The sequence below is a fragment of the Oncorhynchus nerka genome, linkage group LG10 (genome assembly GCF_034236695.1).
Source record: "Oncorhynchus nerka isolate Pitt River linkage group LG10, Oner_Uvic_2.0, whole genome shotgun sequence".
Lineage (NCBI taxonomy): Eukaryota > Metazoa > Chordata > Actinopteri > Salmoniformes > Salmonidae > Oncorhynchus > Oncorhynchus nerka.
Window position 1 is genome coordinate 91,695,096 of NC_088405.1, and position 27,942 is coordinate 91,723,037.

At 44.6% G+C, this 27,942-nt stretch overlaps 1 protein-coding gene and 1 long non-coding RNA gene across 5 annotated transcripts; one reads left to right on the plus strand and one right to left on the minus strand.

The window, feature by feature from the left end:
• Window positions 1-6,002: 6,002 nt before the first annotated feature.
• LOC115136159 (tetratricopeptide repeat protein 1-like) lies at window positions 6,003-21,420 on the plus strand. 4 transcript variants are annotated; one of them, XM_029671671.2, is made up of 8 exons: window positions 6,003-6,085; window positions 7,293-7,839; window positions 7,973-8,033; window positions 10,605-10,717; window positions 13,034-13,070; window positions 14,949-15,097; window positions 20,011-20,065; window positions 21,071-21,420. In XM_029671671.2, the coding sequence occupies exons 2-8, from the start codon at window positions 7,321-7,323 to the stop codon at window positions 21,229-21,231; spliced, it is 1,095 nt and encodes a 364-aa protein (XP_029527531.1). In that variant the 5' UTR covers window positions 6,003-6,085; window positions 7,293-7,320; the 3' UTR covers window positions 21,232-21,420. The 4 variants fall into 4 exon arrangements, with proteins under 4 accessions (XP_029527531.1, XP_029527532.1, XP_064880009.1 ...); XM_029671672.2 differs by having other exon boundaries at window positions 6,003-6,066; XM_029671673.2 differs by lacking the exon at window positions 6,003-6,085 and adding an exon at window positions 6,105-6,645.
• Window positions 21,421-26,468: 5,048 nt separating this feature from the next.
• Window positions 26,469-27,941, minus strand: LOC135573803 (uncharacterized). Its single transcript, XR_010464947.1, has 3 exons — window positions 27,621-27,941; window positions 27,544-27,580; window positions 26,469-27,453 (listed from the first exon to the last, which is right to left on the minus strand). It is a non-coding gene; the product is annotated as an uncharacterized LOC135573803 (long non-coding RNA).
• Between the last annotated feature and the right edge of the window lies 1 nt (window position 27,942).

The following is a 27,942-nucleotide window of genomic DNA, read 5'->3' on the forward strand; positions in this document are numbered from 1 at the left end:
CTGGGTAACAATTAAGTGCCTTAATGTGATCGTTTTCAATTAAAATGTTATTTTTTTTAAACAAAAATAGCTTCTTTAGCTAAGGGCAATTTCTCAAGGAAGAATTTTGCTATGACTGTCTGGGTGTGGTCTGAGGGGGGAGGGGAAAACTGGAAACTAGCTGTTATTGGCAGAGAGTTTTGGAACTCTCTTTCTTGTTGGTCTATTAACCATTTTCCCGCCTGGTGATGTCACCAGGCAGCAGTGGCAATTTTAGCATGTCAATCTTGGTGGGGCAGTCTCTATCATTTTTTTATTTAGATGGATGCCAGCAAAGCCACTACACATCACAACCACAAACAATTCATGAATTGTACTATGACAGTGACAAGCGGTGCCCACAAACTGTTAGGCCCTATATAAAGCTGTCCCAACAACAGAGCTTTCTTTTCAGCACCAAGTAATGAATTCTTACCACCACTACACCTGGCTATCAGCGGAGCCTTGTCTGGCAGCGACACAGTTCATTCAGCCTCATTTACAGCCTTTTTAAAAACAATAGCTGATATGGCTGACTTGTTAAATAAATATGGTTTCTGCTGACTCCTTATGAATTTGTGTAACTCTATACGAACTGCATTCTCTTTCAATAATAACAAATGCCGACATGAGTTTTGACTTTTGAACCATACACAAATATGATTACATTTATGTTCAGTAAATTCATAATGTCTGTTCTTATATCATTAACACTAAGCTCTAAATATAAGCAAGTGCAAGCAAACGAGCTGCGACGAGGTAGGCTTATTCGTTCCACACTTTCAAAATGGACACCGACAGAAATTCAGATAAATTCAGCAAGATGTTGAGGCCTTAACTTTGTGGAGAGAGGGAGAGAGAGAGAGAGAGGTGGAGAGAGGGAGAGAGACATGGTTAGCCTATCAATTGAAGTATTTTATTAGGACAATGTGGTCTAAAAAGGAAGGAAAATACAATCACGAGGATCCACTTTTATAGACTATATATAGACACAGACAGGGCACTGTACAAACAAAACAACCCTCGCAATATCAGCTGGAATTACATGGATCTATTACTGAACTTTCTGTTGAAAATAAATATTTGAATGGGAAGAGACTGTCACTGGCAAACATGGTTACAGACCCAACAACATTATATAGTATCTCTCCCCGTGGGGAAAAGCACACGATCTAACTATAATACACAAAGTAAGCAAAACAATGAAATGCATCAATCCAACATTGCCTTAAGATGAATTAGATACTAATGAGATAGACCAATATAAGCAATATAACAATGGAGATGTTAAAACTATGGCATGAGGAAAAGAGGAGCGGATAAGAGGCAGGCCGTGATTTTGATTAAGATGGATGTAGTCGATTCTCCCTGTACACCAAGTCAGAACCAAAGGATAAATAACGGGGGCATATAAGCAGACAATGAAAGCTCTTACAATATCCGATGATTTCATTTCTCTAAAAACAGTCTATAGGCTACATGTGCACCACCAAGTCAGAACAGTAGGCTAAGTTCTGAGGGGGAGGACCAAATCATTAGTTTGAGACACATGGACTACTAACAGTTTACTACACAAAATACACTTAGTATTACTTTCTTAGCTACAGTTGATGTCGGAAGTTTACATACACCTTAGCCAAATACATTTAAACTCATTTTTTCACAATTCCTGAAATTAAATCCTAGTAAAAATTAGGATAACCACTTTATTTTAAGAATGTGAAATGTCAGAATGATAGTAGAGAGAATTATTTATTTCAGCTTTAATTTTTTTCATCATATTCCCAGTTGGTCAGAAGTTTACATACACTCAATTAGCATTTGGTAGCATTGCCTTTAAATGGTTTATTAACTTGGGTCTAACATTTCAGGTAGCATTCCACAAGCTTCCTACAATAAGTTGGGTGAATTGTAGCCCATTCCTCCTGACAGAGCTGGTGTAACTGAGTCAGGTCTGTAGGCCTCCTTGCTCGCATAAGCTTTATCAGTTCTGCCCACAAATTTTCTATAGGATTGAGGTCAGGGCTTTGTGATGGCCACTCCAATACCTTGACTGTGTTGTCCTTAAGCCATTTTGCCACAACTTTGGAAGTATGCTTGGGGTCATTGTCCATTTGGAAGACCCATTTGTGACCAAGTTTTAACTGATTAAGCTTTAACTGACTGATGTGTTGAGATGTTGCTTCAATATATCCACATAATTTTATTTCCTCATGATGCCATCTATTTTGTGAAGTGCACCAGTCCCTCATGCAGCAAAGCACCCCCACAACACGATGCTGCCACCCCCGTGCTTCATGGTTGGGATGGTCTTCTTCGGCTTGCAAGCCTCCCCCTTTTTCCTCCAAACATAACGATGGTCATTATGGCCAAACAGTTCTATTTTTGTTTCATCAGACCAGAGAACATTTCTCCAAAAAGTATGATCTTTGTCCCCATGTGCAGTTGCAAACCGTAGTCTGGCTTTTCCATGGCGGTTTTGGAGCAGTGGCTTCTTCCTTGCTGAGCGGCCTTTCAGGTTATGTCAATATAGGACTTGTTTTACTGTGGATATAGACACTTTTGTACCTGTTTCCTCTAGCATCTTCACAAGGTCTTTTCCTGTTGTTCTGGGATTGATTGGCACTTTTCGCAGAGACAGAACGCAACGTCTTCCTGAGCGGTATGACGGCTGCGGGGTCCCATGGTGTTCATACTTGCGTACTATTGTTTGTACAGATGAACGTGGTACCTTCAGACGTTTGGAAATTGCTCCCAAGGATGAACCAGACTTGTGGAGGTCTACAATTATTTTTCTGAGGTCTTGGCTGATTTTCTTTTGATTTTCCCATGATGTCAAGCAAAGAGGCACTGAGTTTGAAGGTATGCCTTGAAATACATCCACAGGTACACCTCCAATTGACTCAAATGATGTCAATTCGCCTATCAGAAGCTTCTAAAGTGATGACATCATTTTCTGGAATTTTCCCAGCTGTTTAAAGGCACAGTCAACTTAGTGTATGTAAACTTCTGACCCACTGGAATTGTGATATACTGAATTATAAGTGAAATAATCTTGTCTTTAAACAATTGGAGGAAAAATCACTTGTGTCATGCACAAAGTTGATGCCCTAACCAACTTTTTGTTGTTGTTGAATTTTACCCCTTTTTTCTCCCCAATTTTGTGGTATCCAATAGATACTATCTTGTCTCATCGCTACAACTCCCGTACGGGCTCGGGAGAGAGGAAGGTTGAAAGTCATGCGTCCTCCGATACACAACCCAACCAGATACACAACCCAACCAGCCATACTGCTTCTTAACACAGCGCGCATCCAACCCGGAAGCCAGCCGCACCAATGTGTCGGAGGGTACACCATGCACCTGGCAACCTTGGTTAGCGCTCACTGCGCCTGGCCCGCCACAGGAGTCGCTGGTGCGCGATGAGACAAGGACATGCCTACCGACCAAGCCCTCCCTAACCCGGACGACGCTAGGCCAATTGTGTGTTGCCCCACGGACCTCCCGGTCGTGGCCGGTTACGACAGAGACTGGGCGCAAACCCAGGGACTCTGATGGCACAGCTGGCGCTGCAGTACAGCGCCCTTAACCACTGCGCCACCCGGGAGGCCAAACTATAGTTTGTTAACAAGACATTTGTGGACTGGTTGAAAAACGAGTTTTAATGACTCCAACTTTAGTGTATGTAAACTTCCGACTTCAACTGTATTATTATTTGCATATTGCATAATTTATGCAGCAACATACAAGACATATTTTTGGACACACCGTTGTTGTGCTGTGGCGCAGCGGTCCTTCATGTGGGTAAACTTTGTTATCAAACTTAGTCCTCAAAGTCTGGCGTTCTTTGGATGAAGTCATGCTCGATTGACAGCATGGCAGCATGGCCCACGGTGTTGCGCGTGAATGTGTTTCCCTTTATGCTTGGAAAACAGGCTCTTTCAGACAGATGTTTTAATTCCTTAAATCCAGACTTGGACCACACACTCTCTCCACTGAATAACAGGCACGGGAAAAAAAATAGTGATTGCTTTACCAACACTTGCAGTTAGCCACTGATTCCTTCCAAACCACTCATTGTTTAATTTGCGATTTATGACTTGTTGTGTAATGTTTATGTCCAATGGTCGATGACATATGTTTAATCTGTAATTTGTCTTCATATAACAACGATTGAAAAGGATTTGGCAGTAGATTGTCGACGTAATTCATGATTATGACTGCTTATCTACAGTGGCTTGCGAAAGGATTCACCCCCCTTTGCATGTTTTCTAATTTTGTTGTTCTTACAACCTGGAATTAAAATGGATTTTTGGGTGGTTTATATCATTTGATTTAAACAACATGCCTACCACAAAATATTTTTTATTGTGAAACAAACAATGAAAAAAACGGAAAAAACGAAAACTTGAGCGTGCAAACTATTCACCCCCCCCCCCCCCAAAGTCAATACTTTGTAGAGCCACCTTTTGCAGTAATTACAGCTGCAAGTATCTTGGGGTATGTCTCTATAAGCTTGGCACATCTAGCCACTCTGATTTTTGCCCATTCTTCAAGGCAAAACTGCTCCAAATCCTTCAAGTTGGATGGGTTCCGCTGGTGTACAGCAATCTTTATGTCATACCACAGATTCTCAATTGGATTGAGGTATGGACTTTGACTAGGCCATTCCAAGACATGTAAATGTTTCCCCTTCAACCGCTCACGTGTTGCTTTAGCAGTAAGCTTAGTGTCATTGTCCTGCTGGAAGGTGAACCTCCGTCCCAGTCTCAAATCTCTGTAAGACAAAAAGGTTTCCCTCAAGAATTTCCCTGTATTTAGCGCCATCCATCATTCCTTCAATTCTGACCAGTTTCCCAGTCCCTGACAATGAAAAACATCCCCACATAATAGATTCCAGGCATAATGTACAGACAAGGGTATGGTATGATGTGAATACAGTGGAGGTAAACTTAGGCATTGAGTGATGATGAGAGAGGTATTGTCTCTAGAGACACCATTTAAACCCGGTGAGGTCACCGCATGTGTGGGAGGTGGAACAAAAGGCATATTGAGCAGGGCTGGAGGCTCTACAGTGAAGTAAGACAATAATCACTAACCAAAACAGCAATGGACAAGGCATATTGACGTTAGGAAGAGGCATGCGTAGCAGTGGCCAGTTGACTACTAGCTAGTAGCTAGTTAGTTGGCTAGCTTCTGTTGGCGGTTCCGGTTCTAAAGTAAAGAAAATAGCAGATCCGTGCCACATTGGGTGAGGCGGGTTGCAGGAGAATATGTTGGAGTTGAGGTTTAAAAAATATTTTAAAAGTATATACGAACTATATGCAAAGAAAAAAGTTATTTACACGAGACACGACAAGACGAAGACAAAGACGCCTGACTTCTACGGCATCTTGGATTAGGGAGAGACATATAATTTTGAGTTTATGTGTGACAGAACACTGAGCAAATCACGGCGCAACTAGAGAAGATTACCAACGCCTGCGCTATGTGCATTCGCTGAACTGCCCCTCCACCACAGAAAACGCCTGCATATTGGAGTTGCCTTACTCAATAAAGAGACCATGTTTGTATGTAGCTTTATTAAGTAAGGGAACATTTTTTTTTTTACACTGTTTGTAAACTGATATGTGGCACGCAAAAAACAGGCAAACTTTAATAGATTTTTCAATTTTTGGGGGGCTAAACAGGTAAGGCTCTGCCCCACCTGCCTTGAATGACAGGTCAACACTACTAGGCAGGCCAAAACTCCTTCCCACCAAAACAGGCTGAAAATTCAAGCTCTCTTTTCAAAATGCTCTTACATCAAAAAGGGCATTATCATAATTTTCACAATATTATTCCAAACCTCATAGTGTGGAAATATATTCACAACACGGGATTTTCATGTTTTGACTGCACTGGGACTAATGATTATGTTGAGGGTGAAACGTTCTTTGAGCCAACTGTTTCCTTAAGGACTACATTTCCCAGAGTGCCTCAGCGTCGTATTGATTTGATAAGCAGCCGGAAGAGATGATTACAGAGGAAATGTCATCCTGACTAGAGGTAGGACTGCAGCCACAAGGTATTAAATATGCAGTATCATACCCATTTTTGTGTATATTTACTTTGTTAAGTTTCAAGTATTCAAAGATATAGAAAATATGTCACATTATGTATCATTTGGGTCTGTAACTGGTAGCTAGCATTAGCTGACTAGCCAGAAAGATAGCTTTGTCGCAGAAGTTAAAAAATTGTTGGGATAAAGTTAGCAGCTAGCTAGATAATTAAACCTAATGGTAGCTATTATTATGTTATGTGTCATGTCGCTAGCCTAGTAACAGTGTTAAAGAGCAAGCTGACGTTACTGGGCTAGCTAGCCGAGGGTGCAACTGAACAGTCAGAAGATTATGGATATACTGACAAAATGCATGTCTCTCTGCCTTAACAATGGGAGCCGTCCAGCTCCCGCCTATCGTTGGGCTCCGGAGTGGGGCAGCGGTCTAAGTAACTGCATCTCAGTGCTAGAGGCGTCATTACAGACCCTGGTTTGAACCTGGACTGTATTACAACCGGACGTGATTGGGAGTCCCATAGGGCGGCACACAATTGGCCCAGCGTCGTCCTGTTTGGGGTTTGGCCGGGGTAGGCTGTCATTGTAAATAAGAATTTGTTCTTAACTGACTTGCCTAGTTAAATAAAATAAAACTAAAACTATATATGCTCAAGGGTCTATATATTTATTTCACATTCTCTTTTTGACTTGGTGAATACATCTCATTATTGTAATCCCTTTTTTAATATTCGATGAGGGGTGTTGATGTCAATCGCCTGTATTCAATGGAGATAAATGCTATGTACTAGCCTCATTTCACGAATATCCATAGCCATGTTGAGACAACTCTGATAAAGTGTTTTTTCTCAAAGATGCCTGGATGTCACATGTTTTACTTCTATCAATAAACTCATGACATTACAGAACTTGTATTTGAGCAAATAAACCTCACATAGAAAATAAGCCATTCATTTTTTGTTGACCAAATTTGACACTCATTGACCTCACAAAAAGTCTTTGCTAGGTGGGATTTTTTTTTTTTTTTTGCTGAGTTGGGACTCTTCCTCTCTGACTGAAAGCTAGAGACCACTGATCTAGCTAGCAATGTCACTGGCAGAATTGATAGAGAATGTGAATGATATGATTTCTATAGTGTGACTGACAATCTATCCCAAGATTAAACTGAGATACAGGTTAAATTGACAATGTAAAAACTGACTGCAATTCATCCTTCTAGGTGAAGTTTTGTACAGGGAGAAAATTCAATGGAATCCTCAGCAGACAAGCAGTCTAAGGCACTCCTTGACAGAATGACCAACTCTCAGACCAATGTTAGAGTATCTGAACAGCATGAATGTCCAGACGGCCAAAGCACTGCAGCCCACAGGGGTACTGAGCAGGGGGACGATGCCTTCTTTGACTGTGAGGAGTCTCTGAATGGAGCAGACGGCTCCATGGGTGACAGACAGAGAAGGACTGACTGTTCAGAAGACCCTGCATTATTCCAGGAAACAGAGGGATCACCAATCACAGAGAAAAAACACGTCAGTGCAGAGTTAGGAGGAGAAGAAGCCGAGTTGTCAGGGGAGAGAACTACATTATTGGGAGGTGAAGAAGAGGAGGGAAAAGAAACTTGGGATGAGTGCACCGAAGAAGACAAGAGTATGGCTGTTGAAGGGGGAGATTCTGATACTGAACTGAATGAAGAAGAGAACGCTCCTCCTGAATTTGATGAGGAGTATCTGAGACAAGTGGAAAAAGACATGACCGAGGAGGAAACAGAGGTGAACCTCTTCATCCTAGACAACAACTACAAAAAATTGCGCAATTTGAAACTCTACAACCATCATTTGGTGGTCAGTAAGTTGGCATTACAAGAGCTCAATCTGATTTTTTTTTTTTTTTGCTGTGCCATAGAGCCGCAGAGCGGAGAGCATGAGCCTGAAGGACAAGGGGAACAGTCAGTTCAAGAGTGGAGGTAAGCTGCTGTAGGCTAAACTGTATACTGCTGGAGGATGGATGTTTGAGAAAACATGGTCAACAGGATCTTAGAGAATGATTCACCTAAACTATTGCTGATATGTAATCTTTTTACGTGAGTAAAGTACATGTCGGTAAAGTTAATTATGCGAGAAATGTCAGTGGAAACGCATTTGTGCTTAGATATTGACCATCAAAGTAAACTTGGGAGTCACGCGATGACATGTTGTGTGGTCCTCCCACTACGGCTCGTCAGGGGAAAGCATGCAGTTTATGGAGCTACAGATTAAATCAATTATGATTAACTTCACAGGGTGATGGATGAGCTTCATGCTTCTTTCCAATAAATATCGAGGGTCTTATTCTGGTGAAATGATCGATACTTGGTTGCTGGTTGACAATTTCTTTCTTTTTTTAATTGTCCATAATAATCTCATCAAGTATAACCAGTGGTTCCCAACCAGGAGTACTAGGACTCCTGGGGGTAATTTAGAAGACTCATGAGACCAACAGAATACTGGTAAAATGCACAAGAGGGGGTACTTCAGGGGTACACTGGACAGAGCAGCATTCAGTTGGTGGGTGGTAACCCGCTGATGGTGGCTATACCCACACTGTATCTGCGAGCTGTTGGCTGAAAGGCATTTGCCAATACAAGAGTGGGCACACTCGCTATATAACGCACATTCGTTTTGTGAGAGAACCATCATTAGGGTTGAAAATGCGATGGAAACCCATTTAACTTTAAAAAAAAATGTTATTCGGTACATGTCAATTTAACCACAAAAGGTATTTTTATGTGCACTATGTCATCACGCACAGTCTTTTATCCACAACAAGTGAAGTTTTCAGATTTTTTAATATTCACGTGCTAAACCGTCACCAATTGGATGGAAACCTAGCTAGTGAGAATCGGACCCAAAATGTGCTTTAATATTAACATACTGTTCACATTAAAGCTGTGTCTGTGTATACTGTGCATTCGGAAAGGATTCAGACCCCTTCCCTTTCTCCCACATTTTGTTACGTTACAGCCTTATTCTAAAATGGATTAAATAACATCCTCATCGATCTAAACACAATACCCCATAATGACAAGCGAAAACAGGTTTTTAGACATTTTTGCAAATGTATAAAATATTTATGTATGTATTCAGACCCTTTGCTATGAGACTCGAAATTGAGCTCAGGTGCATCCTTTTTCCATTGATCATCGTTGAGATGTTTCTACAACTTGAGTGGAGTCCACCGGTGGTAAATTCAATTGATTTGATTTGGAAAGGCTGTCTATATAAGGTCCCACAGTTGACAGTGCATGTCAGAGCAAAAACCAAGCCATGAGGTCGAAGGAATTGTCCATAGACCCCCGAGACAGGATTGTGTCGAGGCACAGATCTGGCGAAGGGTACCAAAATATTGCTGTAGCATTGAAGATCCCCAAGAAGTGGCCTCCATCATTCTTAAATGGAAGATGTTTTGAACCACCAAGGCTCTTCCTACAGCTGGCCGCCTGACCAAACTGAGCAATCGGGGGAGAAGGACCTTGGTCAGGGAGGTGACCAAGAACCCGATGGTCACTCTGACAGAGTTCCAGAGTTCCTCTGTGGAGATTGGAGAATCTTACAGAAGGACAACCATCTCTGCAGCACTTCACCAATCAGGCCTTTATGGTAGAGTGGCCAGACGGAATCCAGTCCTCAGTAAAAGGCACATGAGAGCCCGCTTGGAGTTTGCCAAAAGGCACCTAAAGGACTCTCAGACCATGAGAAACAAGATTTGCAGGTCTGATGAGACCAAGATTGAACTTTTTGGCCTGAATGCCAAGTGTCACATCTGGAGTAAACCTGGCACCATCCCTACGGTGAAGCATGGTGGTGGCAGCATCATGCTGTGGTGATGTTGTTCAGTGGAAGGGACTGGGAGACGAGTCAGGATCGAGGGATAGATGAACGGCGCAAAGTACAGAGAGATCCTTGATGTAAACCTTCTCCAGAGTGTTCAGGACCTCAGACTGGGGTGAAGGTTCACCTTCCAACAGGACGACGACCCTAAGCACACAGCCAAGTCAGCGCAGGAGTAGCTTCGGGACAAGTCTTTGAATGTCCTTGAGTGGCCCAGCCAGAGCCTGGACTTGAAACCGATCAACCGATCTCTGGAGAGACCTGAAAATAACTGCAGCGACACTCCCCATCCAACCTGACTGCTTGAGAGGATCTGCTGAGAAGAATGGTAGAAATTCCACAAATACAGGTGTGCCAAGCTTGTAGCGTCATACCCAAGAAGACTTGAGGCTGTCAAAGGTGCTTCAACAAAGTACAGAGCAAAGGGTCTGAATACATGTGTAAATGTGATATTTCATTGTTTCTTTTTATACATTTGCCGTTTTTGCTTTGTCATTATGGGGGGGGTGTAATCAATTTTAGAATAAGGATGTAACGTAACAAAATGTAGAAAAAGGCAAAGGGGTCTGAATACATACCGAATGCACTGTATACTGTATGTATGTGTACACCAGCAGCAATGCTTACATGGATGGATAATTGACTGACTCTTCTTCATATCTTCCCAGAGCACACTGAGGCAGAGGAGTCGTACACTGCAGCTTTAGGATTATGCCCTGTGTGTTCCAGCACGGAGAGAGCTGTCCTCTTCTCTAACCGTGCTGCTGCCCGCATGCACCTGGTAAGAGTGATAGCTAGTAACATTTCAACTTAACCAAGTGGTGAACTCTGAGGGCACCTTTTTTTTAAGGTAATCCGTTTGGGTATTTATAACCCTTCTGAGTTGTCAGTCTCAAGACAGCTGAAGTCTACATTTTTATTGCACAATTATATCACGTAAACCCAGTGCTTACCGGACATTACTTTGACCCTGACAAACAGAGTCTGTGATCAATAAAAATGACCTTGTCTTGAATCCATCAATATCCTAGGTGTGTGGAGACATTGTAGGTTACACTATGAGGAAATTATAGTCCTAAAAATGCTTTCCAGTTTCACTGACCAGCTCAGTCGCTGGTGATGGCCGACGAGCTCGTGCCAAAAGCCTCTTTCTTGTTGTACTTGGTAAAAAAAACAATATTTGAAAGTCAGTGGAGGCTGCTGAGGGAAGGACGGCTCATAATAATGACCGGGATGGAGTCAATGGAATGGTATCAAACACATGGTTTTCATGTTTGATACCATTCATTCCGTTCCAGACATTATTATGAGCCATCCTCCCCTCAGCAGCATCCACTGTTGAAAGTTGATAAAATATTTTAGTAGCCTACAAACTGATATAGTCTTCTCTTTTCAGCAGGAGCCATTTGCTTTCCAACCTGTGTTTTCACACGATTGTATTTGAAATATTGCTAAAGGCCTGTTTTGTCTGCATGCTGTTCGCTGACAGATTTGCCACGCATTCCCGACTCCAGGCATGCCTTGTTATTGGGCTACATACCATCCACAGTTAGGCTATTTTTAAAGAAGCTATTGATCCTCTGTGGCCAAATTATAGGCCTTCTCATGGTGTACTAGGCTATTCAGAACCCTTTATATAGCTCCTTCAGAACCCGTTATATAGCTCCTTCTGAACCCTTTATATAGCTCCTTCTGAACCGTTTATATAGCTCCTTCAGAACCCTTTATATGGCTCATTCAGAACCCTTTTATAAAGCTCCTTCAGAACCCTTTTATAAAGCTCCTTCAGAACCCTTTATATGGCTCATTCAGAACCCTTTTATAAAGCTCCTTCAGAACCCTTTATATAGCTCCTTCAGAACCCTTTATATAGCTCCTTTCAGAACCCTTTATATAGCTCCTTCAGAACCCTTTATATAGCTCCTTCAGAACCCTTTATATAGCTCCTTTCAGAACCCTTTATACAGCTCCTTCAGAACCCTTTCTATAGCTCCTTCAGAACCCTTTATATAGCTCCTTTCAGAACCCTTTCTATAGCTCCTTCAGAACCCTTTCTATAGCTCCTTCAGAACCCTTTCTATAGCTCCTTCAGAACCTGTATATGGCTCCTTCAGAACCCTTTCTATAGCTCCTTCAGAACCTGTTATATGGCTCCTTCAGAACCCTTTATATAGCTCCTCCAGAACCCTTTATATAGCTCATTCAGAACCCTTCATATAGCTCCTTTCAGAACCCTTTATATAGCTCCTTCAGAACCCTTTATATAGCTCCTTCAGAACCCTTTTATATAGCTCCTTTAGAACCCTTTATATAGCTCCTTCAGAACCCTTTATATAGCTCCTTCAGAACCCTTTTAAATGATCTGTAAGGAAATACTTGATGAGTTGCAGGGTCATGTCTATCAGAGTGGAGAGAGGGAGAAAGATTATATAAAGGGGATCTCATTCCAGTTCTGTGAGCGATACTGGTGTTCTTCTCACACAGCCACGGCTACTTGTTGGTCTCAAGTATAGGTTACAACGTTGTGCAAACCTTAAGCCCTGACCGGCCCGGCCCAACGCGAATCAACTCTTAGTATATCAACCCTGGGCTGGAAATCTACTTTTTTTCACATCACATCTTTGGGGAGGGGGGGATTAACAAAGAGGCAACACGAATTAACTTTGATCTCTTTTAATCTGCATTTTTTACATAGCAAAACGTGAAAATGATGTTTCATGCCACGATAGGTATTGGATCCAGTCAAATAGGTTCCGGAATTAAACAGTCCAAAACGGAGAGGTGCAGGATCCTGTTCTAGCAGGCTAAAATGAAGCGCTGAGTAAACTACCATTATCTCCCAAGAGGGTGGGCCTAAGAGAGACGGATCTCTTGTGACCCCTAGTGGTGCTCTACTGTAGCTACATGCTACATAAGTTTAGGATAGGTTTGACTGGCAAACACAATCCTACCTGGTTATTCAGATGGCTCGGGTCAAGACATCAACAGGTCATTTGGAATTGATGTCATCTTGTCATAACCTTTCCACCCAAACAAATACATAACAAAATGGTGACTGCTGAGTTTGAAACACCTTTCCCCCCTCCCCCCCTAATAGGATAAGAATGAGAGAGCCATCGCTGACTGCACCAAGGGTGAGTCTGTTACGTCTCTGTTCTAATTCCACAATGCCAGACGATTGAACTGTCTGGGACATGGCATGCCAGACGATTGACCTGTCTGGGACATGGCATGCCAGACGATTGACCTGTCTGGGACATGGCATGCCAGACGATTGACCTGTCTGGGACATGGCATGCCAGACGATTGAACTGTCTGGGACATGGCATGCCAGACGATTGAACTGTCTGGGACATGGCATGCCAGACGATTTACCTGTCTGGGACATGGCATGCCAGACGATTGACCTGTCTGGGACATGGCATGCCAGACGATTGACCTGTCTGGGACATGGCATGCCAGACGATTGACCTGTCTGGGACATGGCACGCCTGCCAGACGATTGACCTGTCTGGGACATGGCACGCCTGCCAGACGATTGACCTGTCTGGGACATGGCATGCCAGACGATTGACCTGTCTGGGACATGGCACGCCTGCCAGACGATTGACCTGTCTGGGACATGGCACGCCTGCCAGACGATTGACCTGTCTGGGACATGGCACGCCAGCCAGACGATTGACCTGTCTGGGACATGGCACGCCTGCCAGACGATTGACCTGTCTGGGACATGGCACGCCTGCCAGACGATTGACCTGTCTGGGACATGGCACGCCTGCCAGACGATTGACCTGTCTGGGACATGGCACGCCTGCCAGACGATTGACCTGTCTGGGACATGGCACGCCTGCCAGACGATTGACCTGTCTGGGACATGGCATGCCAGACGATTGACCTGTCTGGGACATGGCATGCCAGCCAGACGATTGACCTGTCTGGGACATGGCACGCCAGCCAGACGATTGACCTGTCTGGGACATGGCACGCCAGCCAGACGATTGACCTGTCTGGGACATGGCATGCCAGACGATTGACCTGTCTGGGACATGGCACGCCAGCCAGACGATTGACCTGTCTGGGACATGGCACGCCTGCCAGACGATTGACCTGTCTGGGACATGGCACGCCTGCCAGACGATTGACCTGTCTGGGACATGGCATGCCAGACGATTGACCTGTCTGGGACATGGCATGCCAGACGATTGACCTGTCTGGGACATGGCATGCCAGACGATTGACCTGTCTGGGACATGGCATGCCAGACGATTGACCTGTCTGGGACATGGCATGCCAGACGATTGACCTGTCTGGGACATGGCATGCCAGACGATTGACCTGTCTGGGACATGGCATGCCAGCCAGACGATTGACCTGTCTGGGACATGGCACGCCAGCCAGACGATTGACCTGTCTGGGACATGGCACGCCAGCCAGACGATTGACCTGTCTGGGACATGGCACGCCAGCCAGACGATTGACCTGTCTGGGACATGGCATGCCAGACGATTGACCTGTCTGGGACATGGCACGCCAGCCAGACGATTGACCTGTCTGGGACATGGCACGCCAGCCAGACGATTGACCTGTCTGGGACATGGCACGCCTGCCAGACGATTGACCTGTCTGGGACATGGCATGCCAGACGATTGACCTGTCTGGGACATGGCATGCCAGACGATTGACCTGTCTGGGACATGGCACGCCTGCCAGACGATTGACCTGTCTGGGACATGGCATGCCAGACGATTGACCTGTCTGGGACATGGCACGCCAGACGATTGACCTGTCTGGGACATGGTGTGTGCTTCTTTCCAAGTATATTGTGTGTGAAGAAGACAATTCCCACTCCAGAACACTGTTTAAAAAAATATATAATAATAATTCTGTTCAACCAATCCAGGCGTATGATCGAAATCACTAACGCCAGTTGCAGATTTGGATAAATGCCATTTGTATTATTCATACCCATCGCTACGTAACTAGAACTCTGTCCTTGTTTTCATCACCTCCAGCCATAGAGTTGAACCCAAACTACATGCGAGCGATCCTGCGGAGGGCAGAGCTCTATGAGAAAACAGACAAGCTGGATGAGGCTTTGGAAGACTACAAGGCTGCTCTGGAGAAAGACCCTGACCTGCCTTCAGCCAGAGAGGCCTGCATGGTTAGTAGCAACCACTGACATTTAAACTATAATATATCATTGTTAGCAGAATAGAGAAGGCTTACATTTTATGTCACTCTTCGCCTCCCAAGTGGCGCAGAGGTTTAAGGCACTGCATCACTACAGACCCAGGTTCGATCCCGGGCTGTATCACAACCAGCCGTGATCGGGAGTCCCATAGGGCGGCGCACAATTGGCCCAGCGTCATCCGGGTTAGGGGAGGGTTTGGCCGGGCGCCTGCAGGCTGACCTCGGTCGTCGGTTGAACAGTGTTTCCTCTGACACATTGGTGCGGCTGGCTTCCGGGTGTTACAAAAGCGTGGTTTGGCAGGTCATGTTTGGGAGGACGCACGACTCGACCTTTGCCTTTTTCGACCTGTTGGGGAGTTGCAGCGATGAGACAAGATCGAGAAAGGGGGTAAAATACACTCCCCGCAAAAAACAACACCCTTCAGTAAATGCACATTTCATGTGGTAGTTATTAACACATGAACAGTATTGTGTGAAGGTTTTCATTTTACATTGAATGTTGTTAGGTTTGCCTTTGGCGAAACCCAAACAGCCGTTATAATAATGAAGTGTTTGATATGAGGCCCAGTTATTAAACCATTTCATTGATTTTGCTTGTTTAATAGCTAGGGTGTCAAATTCATCAACAACAAAAAAATGCATTTACTGTTAAACATGAAATATTGAATGTTAGGCAAACTGAAATGTCTTGGACAAAGATGTGTTTTTCATCTTTCCATTCAATGAGGTTTGTGGTTGACAGTTTCTATGTTCCTGATTTGTTCTGAATGAGGCTCTGCAATAATAACAGGAGCCGAGTAGCAGCTCTTACTAATGTAGCCATGAGGGGGAGGCTTACACAACACAAGCTCACAGCGCCTGCATCCCAAAAGGCATCCTATTAGTCCCTTTTAGAGTGCACTAACTAGTGCACTAAGTGCACTACATAGGGAATAGGGTGCCGTTTGAGGCACGGCTTGGACTGGCCTGGAATAGAAGCTTTTCTCCATCTGAAATGCACCATCTGACACTAAATGGTCTCAACAAAATACTCTCGTCTTATCTTCCCAGCCCCGACACACACTGGTACACACACATACACTTACCAGAGAATCAACTCCTCCCAACAACTCCACAGTTAATTATACTGAACAAAAATATAAACGCAACAAGTGTCAGTCCCATGTTTCGTGAGCAGAAATTTTCCATACTCACAAAAAGCGTATTTTTTATCTGATTTTGGGCACAAATGTGTTTACATTCCTGTTAGTGAGCATTTCTCCTTTGCCAAGATAATCCAGCCACCTGACAGGTGTGGTATATCAATAAGCTGATTAAACAGCATGATCATTACACAGGTGCACCTTGTACTGGGGACATTAAAAGGCCACTCTAAAATGTGCAGTTTTGTCACACAACACAATGCCACAGATGTCTCAAGTTTTGAGGGAGCGTGCAATTGGCATGCTTACTGCAGGAATGTCCACCAGAACTGCTGCCAGATAATTGGAATGTTCATTTCTCTACCATAAGCCACCTCCAACATTATTTTAGAGAATTTGGCAGTATGTCCAACTGGCCTCATCCCCTGACCACGTGTAACCACGTCAGCCTAGGACTTCCGGCTTCTTCACCTGCAGAATCGTCTGACACCAGCCACCGGACAGCTGCTGAAACTGTGGGTTTGCACAACTGAAGAATTTCTGCAGGAACTGTCAGAAACCGTCTTTGGGAAGCTCATCTGCGTGCTTATCGTCCTCACCAGGGTCTTGACCTGACTGCAGTTTGGCGTTGTAACTGACTTCAGTGGTCAAATGCTCACCTTCAATAGCCACTGGCACGCTGGAGAAATGTGCTCTTCACGGATGAATCCTAGTTTCAACTATAACGGGCAGACGACGTGTACGGCGTCGTGTGGGCGAGTGGTTTGCTGACGTCAACATTGTGAACAGAGTGCCCCCTGGTGGTGGGGTTATGGAATGGGCAGGCATAAGCTACGGACAACGGACACAATTGCATTTTATCAATGGCGTGACGAGATCCCGAGGCCCATTGCCATGCCATTCATCCACCGCCATCACCTCGTGTTTCAGCATGATAATCTGTATTCTACTTGGAAGCTGACAATGTCTCAGTTCTTCAGTGGTCTGCAGACTCACCAGACATGCTTGGGATGCTTTGGATCGATGCGTACAACGCCGTGTTCCAGTTCCCGCCAATATCGAGAACCTTCGCACAGCCATTAAAGAGGAGTAGGAGAACATTCCACAGGCCACAATAAACAGCCTGATCAACTCTGTGTACATAGCCCACCTATAATTTAGCCCAAACAACTACCTCTCCCCCTACTGTATTTATTTATTTTCTCCTTTGCACCCCATTATTTTTTATTTCTACTTTGCACTTTCTTCCACTGCAAATCTACCATTCCAGTGTTTTACTTGCTATATTGTATTTACTTTGCCACAATGGCCTTTTTTTTGCCTTTACCTCCCTTATTTCACCTCATTTGCTCACATTGTATATAGACTTGTTTCTACTGTATTATTGACTGTATGTTTGTTTTAATCCATGTGTAACTCTGTGTCGTTGTATCTGTCGAACTGCTTTGCTTTATCTTGGCCAGGTCGATGTTGTAAATGAGAACTTGTTCTCAACTTGCCTACCTGGTTAAATAAAGGTGAAATAAATAAAATATATGTGAAGGAGATGTGTCGCACTGCATGAGGCAAATGGTGGTCACACCAGATACTGACTGGTTTTCCTGCACCCCCAGAAAAACATTTCAAAGACATAAGTACAGTCCATTTTTTTCCTTTTTTTCTGTGGCCAACAGTTGAACATCTGTATTCCCAGTCATGTGAAATCCATAGATTAGGGCCTAATGACTTTATTTCAATTGATTCGATTTTCCTTAAACTCAACAAAAGAAACGTCCCTTTTTCAGGACCCTGTCTTTCAAAGATCATTAGTAAAAATCCAAATAACTTCATAGATCTTCATTGTGAAGGGTTTAAACACTGTTTCCCATGCTTGTTCAATGAACCATGAACAATTAATGAACATGCACCTGTGGAACGGTCGTTAAGACACTAACAGCTTACAGACGGTAGGCAATTAAGGTCACAGTTATAAAAACTTAGGACACTAAAGAGGCCTTTCTACTGACTGGAAAAACACCAAAAGAAAGATGCCCAGGGTCCCTGCTCATAGGCATGCTGCAAGGAGGCATGAGAACCGCAGATGTGGCCAGGGCAATAAATTGCAATGTCCGTACTGTGAGACGCCTAAGACAGTGCTACAGGGAGACAGGACGGACAGCTGATCATCCTCTCAGTGGCAGACCCTGTGTAACAATACCTACACAGGATTGGTACTTCCGAAACTCACACCTGCGGGACAGGTACAGGATGGCAACAAAAATGTCCGAGTTACACCAGGAACGCACAATCCCTCCATCAGTGCTCAGACTGTCCACAATAGGCTGAGAGAGGCTGTACTGAGGGCTTGTAGGCCTGTTGTAAGGCAGGTCCTCACCAGACATCACCGGCAACAACGTCGCCTATGGGCACAAACCCACCGTCGCTGGACCAGACAGGACTGGCAAAAAGTGCTCTTCACTGATGAGTCGCGGTTTTGTCTCACCAGGGGTGATAGTCGGATTTGCGTTTATCGTCGAAGGAATGAGCGTTACACCGAGGCCTGTACTCTGGAGCGGGATGGAGGTGGAGGTTCCGTCATGATCTGGGGGCAGTGTGTCACCGTATCATCGGACTGAGCTTGTTGTCATTGCAGGCAATCTCAACTCTGTGCTTTACAGCAAGAACTGGCAAATCTGGTGCAGTCCACGAGGAGGAGATGCACTGCAGTACTTAATGCAGCTGGTGGCCACACCAGATACTGACTGTTACTTTTGATTTTTGACCCCCCCCCCATTGTTCAGGGACACATTATTCCATTTCTCCTAGTAACATGTCTGTGGAACTTGTTCGGTTTATGTCTCAGTTGTTGATTCTTATGTTCATACAAATATTTACACATGTTAAGTTTACTTAAAATAAACGCAGTTGACAGTGAGGATGTTTTTTTTGCTGCGTTTATTAACTTTAACTCAATAAAATATTTCTAGTTGCATTTTTATATTTTTGTTTAGTGTAGTTTGATCTAGAATGGATGTGTGATGAGAACTTCTGTCCTTGGAGGCGTGCTGTCTAGACCTGCAGCTCCCTAGATGGAAGATGCTGTCTAGACCTGCAGCTCCCTAGATGGAAGATGCTGTCTAGACCTGCAGCTCCCTAGATGGAAGATGCTGTCTAGACCTGCAGCTCCCTAGATGGAAGATGCTGTCTAGACCTGCAGCTCCCTAGATGGAAGATGCTGTCTAGACCTGCAGCACCCTAGATAGAAGATGCTGTCTAGACCTGCAGCACCCTAGATAGAAGATGCTGTCTAGACCTGCAGCACCCTAGATAGAAGATGCTGTCTAGACCTGCAGCACCCTAGATAGAAGATGCTGTCTAGACCTGCAGCACCCTAGATAGAAGATGCTGTCTAGACCTGCAGCACCCTAGATAGAAGATGACAGTGATTACAAAACAGAGGAAAGGGCTCCTTCTGACTTGAGATGGATAATGAGGTGTTACTGTGAAGGGTTTACCTCCCGCTAGCTCTAGTGCAGGGGTTAGGTATAATGTGTTCCCACCACAGGGATGTTGCCAAGACAACCTGAAGGTAAAGTAGTGGAAAGTGTTTTATTCTGTGAAGTTCCATTCCAAACAGTGCTGGTAGGATGAGTACAATATAAGATCAGCAGAAGGTAAACCGTATCTGCCAGTAGTCTTCACAGCAATCAGGCACATGTCTAGTCATTTACCTCGACTGTCTCTCTCCCTCTCCTCCGTACAGCGGCTTCCACAACAGATCCACGAGCGAAATGAGAAGCTGAAGGACGATATGATGGGTATGAGATCACCAACTGTTTTTCTATTGTTTTGCATAGATTGCACCCCCAGGAAAACATTTCAAAGACATAAGTGCAGTGCATTCGGAAAGTATTCAGACCCCTTCTCTATTTCCATGACAAAGCGAAAACACATTTTTAGAAATGTTTGCAAATGTATTAAAAAAAATTTTTAATTTTTTTTTTTTTTAAACAGATCGCTTATTTACATAAGTATTCAGATCCTTCGCTTTGAGACTCTAAATTGAGCTCAGGTGCATCGTTTCCCCCCCCCATTGATCATCCTTGAGATGTTTCTACAACTTGTTTTTCACTGACTAGCAAAAAAAATCAACAACGGTGCCTTGTGATATGTTTTAAATCATATTGTTGTCAGGTGAGGGTGACCCCTAAAATAACATATGTGGGAAGGCCGGTTCTGTTCCATCATGGTCTCACTATAAGGTTGTGTGGACCCAGTTGCTACCCACTAGGCTGGGAGTGGGGAACACATTTCAACTGCTTGGAATTGAAATTGACCACGAAGCGGTGTGTAGGGAGGGAGGCTCTTTAATCAACATTTCCTATTAAATTGACCCTTTTTTCTTTGACCTTTATTTAACTAGGAAAGTCAGTTAAGAACAAATTCTTATTTTCAATGGTGGCCTAGGAACAGTGGGTTAACTGCCTGTTCAGGGGCAGAACAACAGATTTGTACCTTGTCAGCTGGGGGGGTTTGAACTTGCAACCTTCCGGTTACTAGTCCAATGCTCTAACCACTAGGCTATGCTACCGCCCCTTGGAGCTGTGCTGGGGAAAACAGCTCACTTCTAAAGTACCGAGTTTGTAGAGTAGAACAAAGCTAAGCATACAGTGTATTGGAATATCCTCTCATTTGCAATTGTCAATAGACATACAGACTGACTTTAATTCAATGTTCATGTGTTATTGGTCATTTTTGTTTTTCATCATCGTTTTTGTCATTATTTAGCTTTTTAATGTCTCTCCCTATCTATCTGTCATTAGGCAAACTGAAGGACTTGGGCAATATGTTCCTGCGGCCATTTGGTCTGTCCACATCAAACTTCCAGGTAAACCAGGATTCGGGCACTGGATCCTACTCTGTCAACTTTGTTCAGAATCCTAACAACAACAACAACAGATCACAGCATGAGGAGCCTGTCTGAGAGCCGTCGTCACACCTGGCTTGGCCACTCATCCTCAGAGCTAAGAGTTGGACAGTCAGGACCCTCCACTAGTGTGTCAGAGTGGGATCCATTTGGAAATTTAAAAGACAGTCTTTCATGGTTAAATAAGATTGTGTGTGAGAGACGGTGGGCAATCTGAAAGGGCCATTAAATGATCAGTGACTGGTACTTTGCTGCGTTGTCTTTTTTTTAATTGTATTTTTATGGAGCGATTTCATTTGCCACTTCTTTGACGTTAGGATTTTGAAGATTGAAAGTGTCATCGGCCTGTAAACACTCAGGTTACACAATTGATGTACGACAAATTTCACAACTTCTCAAGAATATATGCGGTATCACACCATTTTGCCAAATGGGTTGTACAACCTCGGTGTGTACAGGGCCATAGTGTAGTTGTTAAATTGTATTGAAAGATGAATTACTTTGTAGGCCTTTATTTGACTTAACTATTCAGAGGATGGTGAAGTACAATATAGAATAAAATACTCACACACCAAGTACAAAGGCAAACAGCAAATTTACTGATTTTTTAAAGATACGGATACATTAATAACAGGATGTCCCACAACCACCAGTCAGTCGTATGTTTAGTCAAGTAAACTATTTGATTGTATTGAAACGCATATATATATGTACACGAGAAAGAGAGATGAGCCACATCTGATTCAGTCACTGTGTCTCTCTTCAGCTGACTGAACGTTTCCCTTTTGGAATCCCCAATATGGCCTGTATCACATCATGGCCTCCGGGGTCAAGTCAACTGGCCCTATGTGTCTTGATGTGAGGGGCGGGGGGGGGAGATGAATACTGTATGTAGGTTGGTTTGACCCTAGAGAAAGAGAGTGAGGAGGGACAGCTGGCAAGGAAAATGACATGTAATTCTTAAATTCGCACATTTTAATGTCATAACCTCTTTGAGCTGGATAAAGGTGGAGAGAACCAAGGGAAGGGTGAAAGACAGTGTGACACTGAGCGGAGGAGTGTGATAGAGGCCCATCTTTGTTTTCCTGTATTTGACTGTCAACTGTAGACGACACACCTCAAGTACTGCAACACTCCAGCTCCCCAGGAACATTCTAGACATTTGGAGGTGTTCAGCAGGGCTCAATTCGATCCGTGAAGAGCTGCGCTACGAGCGTGATCGAAATGTAAAAGCAATGTTCCAGCGGTTAACTAAATGTTAAATCGCGTTATAAAATGCTGGACTTCAGCTATACGGATTGAATCGAGCCCTAAGGCTGCTTGTAGCTCACTGTGGAATAACAGGAGCCAATTTATGGTTGTGGCAGAGACAGACACCAAGATCATTTTTTCCCGCACAACAAAAACCCATTTTTCTGAGACTGCACTGCAATAGCATAGCACATGCAATCTTTATTGCACTACATTTTTGATTTTATTTGACATAGTATTGTTTTTATTCCTTTTTTTTTTTTACATTTACATTTGAGCCATTTAGCAGACGCTCTTATCCAGAGCCACTTACAGGAGCAATTCGTCGGCTTAAGTGCCTTGCTCAAGGGCACATCGATAAGATTTTTCACCTAGTCGCCTCAAGAGATTCGAACAAGTGACCTGTTACTGGCCCAAAGCTCTCTGTCTTTGCATTTCAAGATCACTGATCAACCTACTATAAAACCCTGCAAAGTGCTGTCACAACGTCTGTAATAGATACCAATAACAGTCAGAGGACCCACGTGTGCTTGTCTACTGCAGAAGTCTCCACTCAAAACGAAGAGGAAATGGACGCCCTGCTCAAAACAAATCAGATGGATAGGCCTGGAGGAATAGGTCTGCTTTCCATTATAAATATATAAATGTTCCTTCTTTCCGATACTTAAATAAAAAATAATTATGTCCATGACATGTCTCCATCAATTCTGGACACGTCCTTCCGTTCGACAGTCTAGCAACCAATGGCGGTGTTAGGAGTCAAGGCCCGTCAGCAGCCCTTCAGCGTTGCAGCGCTGGAAGAGAAGAGAGAGATGGACACATCAGGGACCTTTTCATCCAAATCAGAGGACGTTCTTGCTGTATCTGGCCGTAAGAAAGCACATTCAATAGCCATTAAAAAAAGAGCTTTTTTTATATATCCAAGCACATACATTACTGAAACAGACGATCCTATGGTACCTGGCAGGACGGCCATTCATCCAAATACTAAAATGTTCATTGAATATGGACTGTAGGTCATTAGTCAGCCAACAACACAAGGTTTTTGAGGGGACTCCAGTGAACTCGGGAATTAACCTTGTACTCCTTTTGTTGTTCACGCTACAATGGCTTTTACTTGCAGACTCGAGAACACTCCTAAGGCGTTTTGGGAGGGCTCATGTATGTATCTCTACCTGGGTTGTCCTGTACGGATGTCTCAGCCTAGCAAGTATCTGACAGTGGCAAACCAAGATAGACATCACAAATGAGTCATCGTGTTCAGTCATAAACGGTTCAGCAGTCTGCCATGCATTTAACTCAACGGAATATTCAAATGTCCTTGAGATTCAAGCCAGATAACCGAGACCTGCTGCCGAGTGGATTGTTTTATTTAAGTAAGGTTGTGTATGCCGCTCCTTTAATTAACATACATATATAGGTCGTCTTTTCATTTGTATTTCAAACCAAAACGTTACTTCACAGTACCATTTCATTTACAAAAGCATTGCTTTCAAGCCACTGACTGACAGCACTTTAGCAATGGTTCTTTTTCCATTATAGCCTATGAAGTCAATGATCTGCCATGCAGGACCTCTATACCAGACTGTGTCAGTCATGCTGTTGTCTCGGCTGCCGCACGGTAAGCGGTACCGATGCACCAAGTCTGGAACTAACAGGACCCTGAACATCTTCTACCTCCAAGTCATAAGACTGGTTGTGTGCATATTTACCTCCATTAACTCGTAGCCCTGCACAGCGACTCAGTACTGGTACGCCGTGTATATAGCCAAGTTACCATTTCATTGTGTATATTATTATTACGTCTCTCTCTGCATTGTTGGGAAGAGCCCGTAAGTAAGCCTTTCACTGTTGTTCCACACCTGTTGTTTACGAAGCATGTGACGTATAAAAGTTGATTTGTTCTGTATGACCTAGCTATTCAATTATTGCCTAGTCAGACAATTATTACTGTAAAGGCCTATCAGCCAGTTGGAACAGTAGTAATGGTCTGACCAGGTGATAGATAGGTCCTATATCTGTTTGCAGGTAAGAAACTCTGTTCAATAAAAGGAATGATTTTGCGCAACATTTTTCTACCATATTCCCCCATTATCATTCATATAACAGCCCCAGGTGACAGACAGGGGCCTTGTCTGGCTAACAGCCCCAGGTGACAGACAGGAGCCATGTCTGGCTAACAGCCCCAGGTGACAGACAGGGGCCTTGTCTGGCTAACAGCCCCAGGTGACAGACAGGGGCCATGTCTGGCTAACAGCCCCAGGTGACAGACAGGGGCCTTGTCTGGCTAACAGCCCCAGGTGACAGACAGGGGCCTTGTCTGGCTAACAGCCCCAGGTGACAGACAGGGGTGCTAACAGCCCCAGGTGACAGACAGGGCCATGTCTGGCTAACAGCCCCAGGTGACAGACAGGGGCCTTGTCTGGCTAACAGCCCCAGGTACAGACAGGGGCCATGTCTGGCTAACAGCCCCAGGTGACAGACAGGGGCCTTGTCTGGCTAACAGCCCCAGGTGACAGACAGGGGCCATGTCTGGCTAACAGCCCCAGGTGACAGACAGGGGCCTTGTCTGGCTAACAGCCCCAGGTGACAGACAGGGGCCTTGTCTGGCTAACAGCCCCAGGTACAGACAGGGGCCTTGTCTGGCTAACAGCCCCAGGTGACAGACAGGGGCCATGACTGGCTAACAGCCCCAGGTGACAGACAGGGGCCTTGTCTGGCTAACAGCTATTGTCTGGCAAATGTGTTTTCATACTGGTCTGCTATTTCATAAAAGCCCCACAAAATGTTGTAGTAAAATCGCAGCTAATGTAAAGACCACAAGCTCCATTTTAAAAGGCGTGGTCATTGTCAACTTAAAAGGCCCCGCATTTGGTGCAAAAGAGACAATAGAAGTATCTCGAATTCCAAATGACCATCAATGTCTTTATAACAGCTTGTTTCAAGGTGAAACTGAAGGCTAATAAACGTCATTGGATTTGTAGGTGTTAAATGGAAGTAGGAGCACTAAAATGACGACAACTTAGGGCAGATTCTTTAAAGTTTACATTTTATTTATATACTTTTTTAAAAACAGCAGAAAACATTTACACAAGTGTTCATCAAATGTTACTTTTCAACGTGTTTTTTTTTAGTCTCCTATACAGCATTCTCTGATCTGCAAACAGATGATAGAGGTCAGAAAGAAACCAACTGTCATAACCATACATGTCTCTGCTTGTAACCATGGTCAGGTCAGTGTGTGCTACCAAGCAAGAGGCCTCTGATCTCTACCTGTTCGGGCCAAAAGGGCAAAAGTGAGACAATGTTAGTCTTTACTGTATGTACGTTTCATATTTAGTCAGAGTGGCTAGTAACATATTTAGGAAATGTAGTTCATCATTTTTGTGATGAAGTGGTCAAATCTGAAGTGAACCCATAATTACAGAACAGATCATCTTCACCCCCCCCCCCCCCCCCTTTCAGCCAGGATAGGTCATCTCCCCACCCTACAGCCAGCAGGAGAGGTTCTTTCCATTCCCCCCCTCTTTTCAGCCAGGATAGGTCATCTCCCACCCTACAGCCAGCAGGAGAGGTTCTTTCCATTCTCCCCCCCTTTCAGCCAGGATAGGTCATCTCCCCACCCTACAGCCAGCAGGAGAGGTTCTTTCCATCCCCCCCCTTTTCAGCCAGGATAGGTCATCTCCCCACCCTACAGCCAGCAGGAGAGGTTCTTTCCATCCCCCCCTTTTCAGCCAGGATAGGTCATCTCCCCACCCTACAGCCAGCAGGAGAGGTTCTTTCCATCCCCCCCCTTTTCAGCCAGGATAGGTCATCTCCCACCCTACAGCCAGCAGGAGAGGTTCTTTCCATCCCCCCCCTTTTCAGCCAGGATAGGTCATCTCCCCACCCTACAGCCAGCAGGAGAGGTTCTTTCCATTCCCCCTTTTCAGCCAGGATAGGTCATCTCCCACCCTACAGCCAGCAGAAGAGGTTCTTTCCATTCCCCCACCCCCCTTTCAGCCAGCAGGAGAGGTCACCTTTCCTCATCCCGCCCCCCTCAGTCACACTAAAGAAAACCCTTTAACATGAATCATCAGGAAAGTTCTAAGTAATTTGATACAGATTGTACTGTACATAATATATAAAACCAAGATTCACAGTCGTACGAGATTAGCCAAGCAGGGAAGGAAGTGATAGAAGATAGGGTTCAGACGCACCAAATCAAATCAACACACATTTCCCACTTCAAATTAGGGTGAAGTAGGTCTAACAACGGGAAACTGAGAAATCACTGGAAAACTTCATAAATCAACAAGATATGGCAAACCCATAGTAAAAGTTTAACACAATATAGTCACTCCATGTAACGTGCTACCATATCACATCAGTCTATGTGAGGAGTAACTCAAATGGCTTCCCACGGCCAATGCTAGTCGACTCAATATCACTGGAATGGGAAGCTTTCGCCACATCAACTAAATGTTTGTTGAAAATGTCCCGATGCAGACAATTCATTAAATCAGTGATTTTAAAACAACCGGGCATCATTTTATGTATGAAAAAAGCAAGGCGCTAGCTAGGAAGATTAGAGAAGTAGGGATAGAACAGTCTTGGATAAGTCAGTAGAGCATTAGGTAGACAGGACACATTCAGATAGAAGAACAGAGACTGGGGGAGTGTGGAGGCCAAGAAGAGAGTCAAGGGAACTAGAGTATGTAGTAGCACTGTAGAAATATGGGGGGGCACTGTATCAATAGCCATCTCTATTTTGAGAGGGGATGAGGAGCGGCACACCATCCTCCTCTCCTCACCACCCCGGCTCACCTGTCTGGCTTAAAGGTTCCTCACCACCCCGGCTCACCTGTCTGGCTTAAAGGTTCCTCACCACCCCGGCTCACCTGTCTGGCTTAAAGGCTCCTCACCACCCCGGCTCACCTGTCTGGCTTAAAGGTTCCTCACCACCCCGGCTCACCTGTCTGGCTTAAAGGCTCCTCACCACCCCGGCTCACCTGTCTGGCTTAAAGGTTCCTCACCACCCCGGCTCACCTGTCTGCTCACCTGTCTTAAAGGTTCCTCACCACCCCGGCTCACCTGTCTGGCTTAAAGGCTCACCTGTCCTTCACCACCTCGGCTCACCTGTCTGGTTTAAAGGTTCCTCACCACCCCGGCTCACCTGTCTGGCTTAAAGGTTCCTCCTCACCACCTCGGCTCACCTGTCTGGCTTAAAGGTTCCTCACCACCTCGGCTCACCTGTCTGGCTTAAAGGCTCCTCACCACCTCGGCTCACCTGTCTGGCTTAAAGGTTCCTCACCACCCCGGCTCACCTGTCTGGCTTAAAGGTTCCTCACCACCCCGGCTCACCTGTCTGGCTTAAAGGTTCCTCACCACCCCGGCTCACCTGTCTGGCTTAAAGGTTCCTCACCACCCCGGCTCACCTGTCTGGCTTAAAGGTTCCTCACCACCCCGGCTCACCTGTCTGGCTTAAAGGTTCCTCACCACCCCGGCTCACCTGTCTGGCTTAAAGGTTCCTCACCA

Excerpts from the sequence above, each read along its gene's own strand:
- LOC115136159 (XM_029671671.2), top strand. The coding sequence starts at position 7,321 with ATGGAATCCTCAGCAGACAAGCAGTCTAAGGCACTCCTTGACAGAATG. Across the intron at positions 8,034-10,604 it reads CAGTCAGTTCAAGAGTGGAG|AGCACACTGAGGCAGAGGAG; the intron begins GTAAGCTGCTGT and ends ATATCTTCCCAG. Across the intron at positions 10,718-13,033 it reads CTGCTGCCCGCATGCACCTG|GATAAGAATGAGAGAGCCAT; the intron begins GTAAGAGTGATA and ends CCCCCCTAATAG.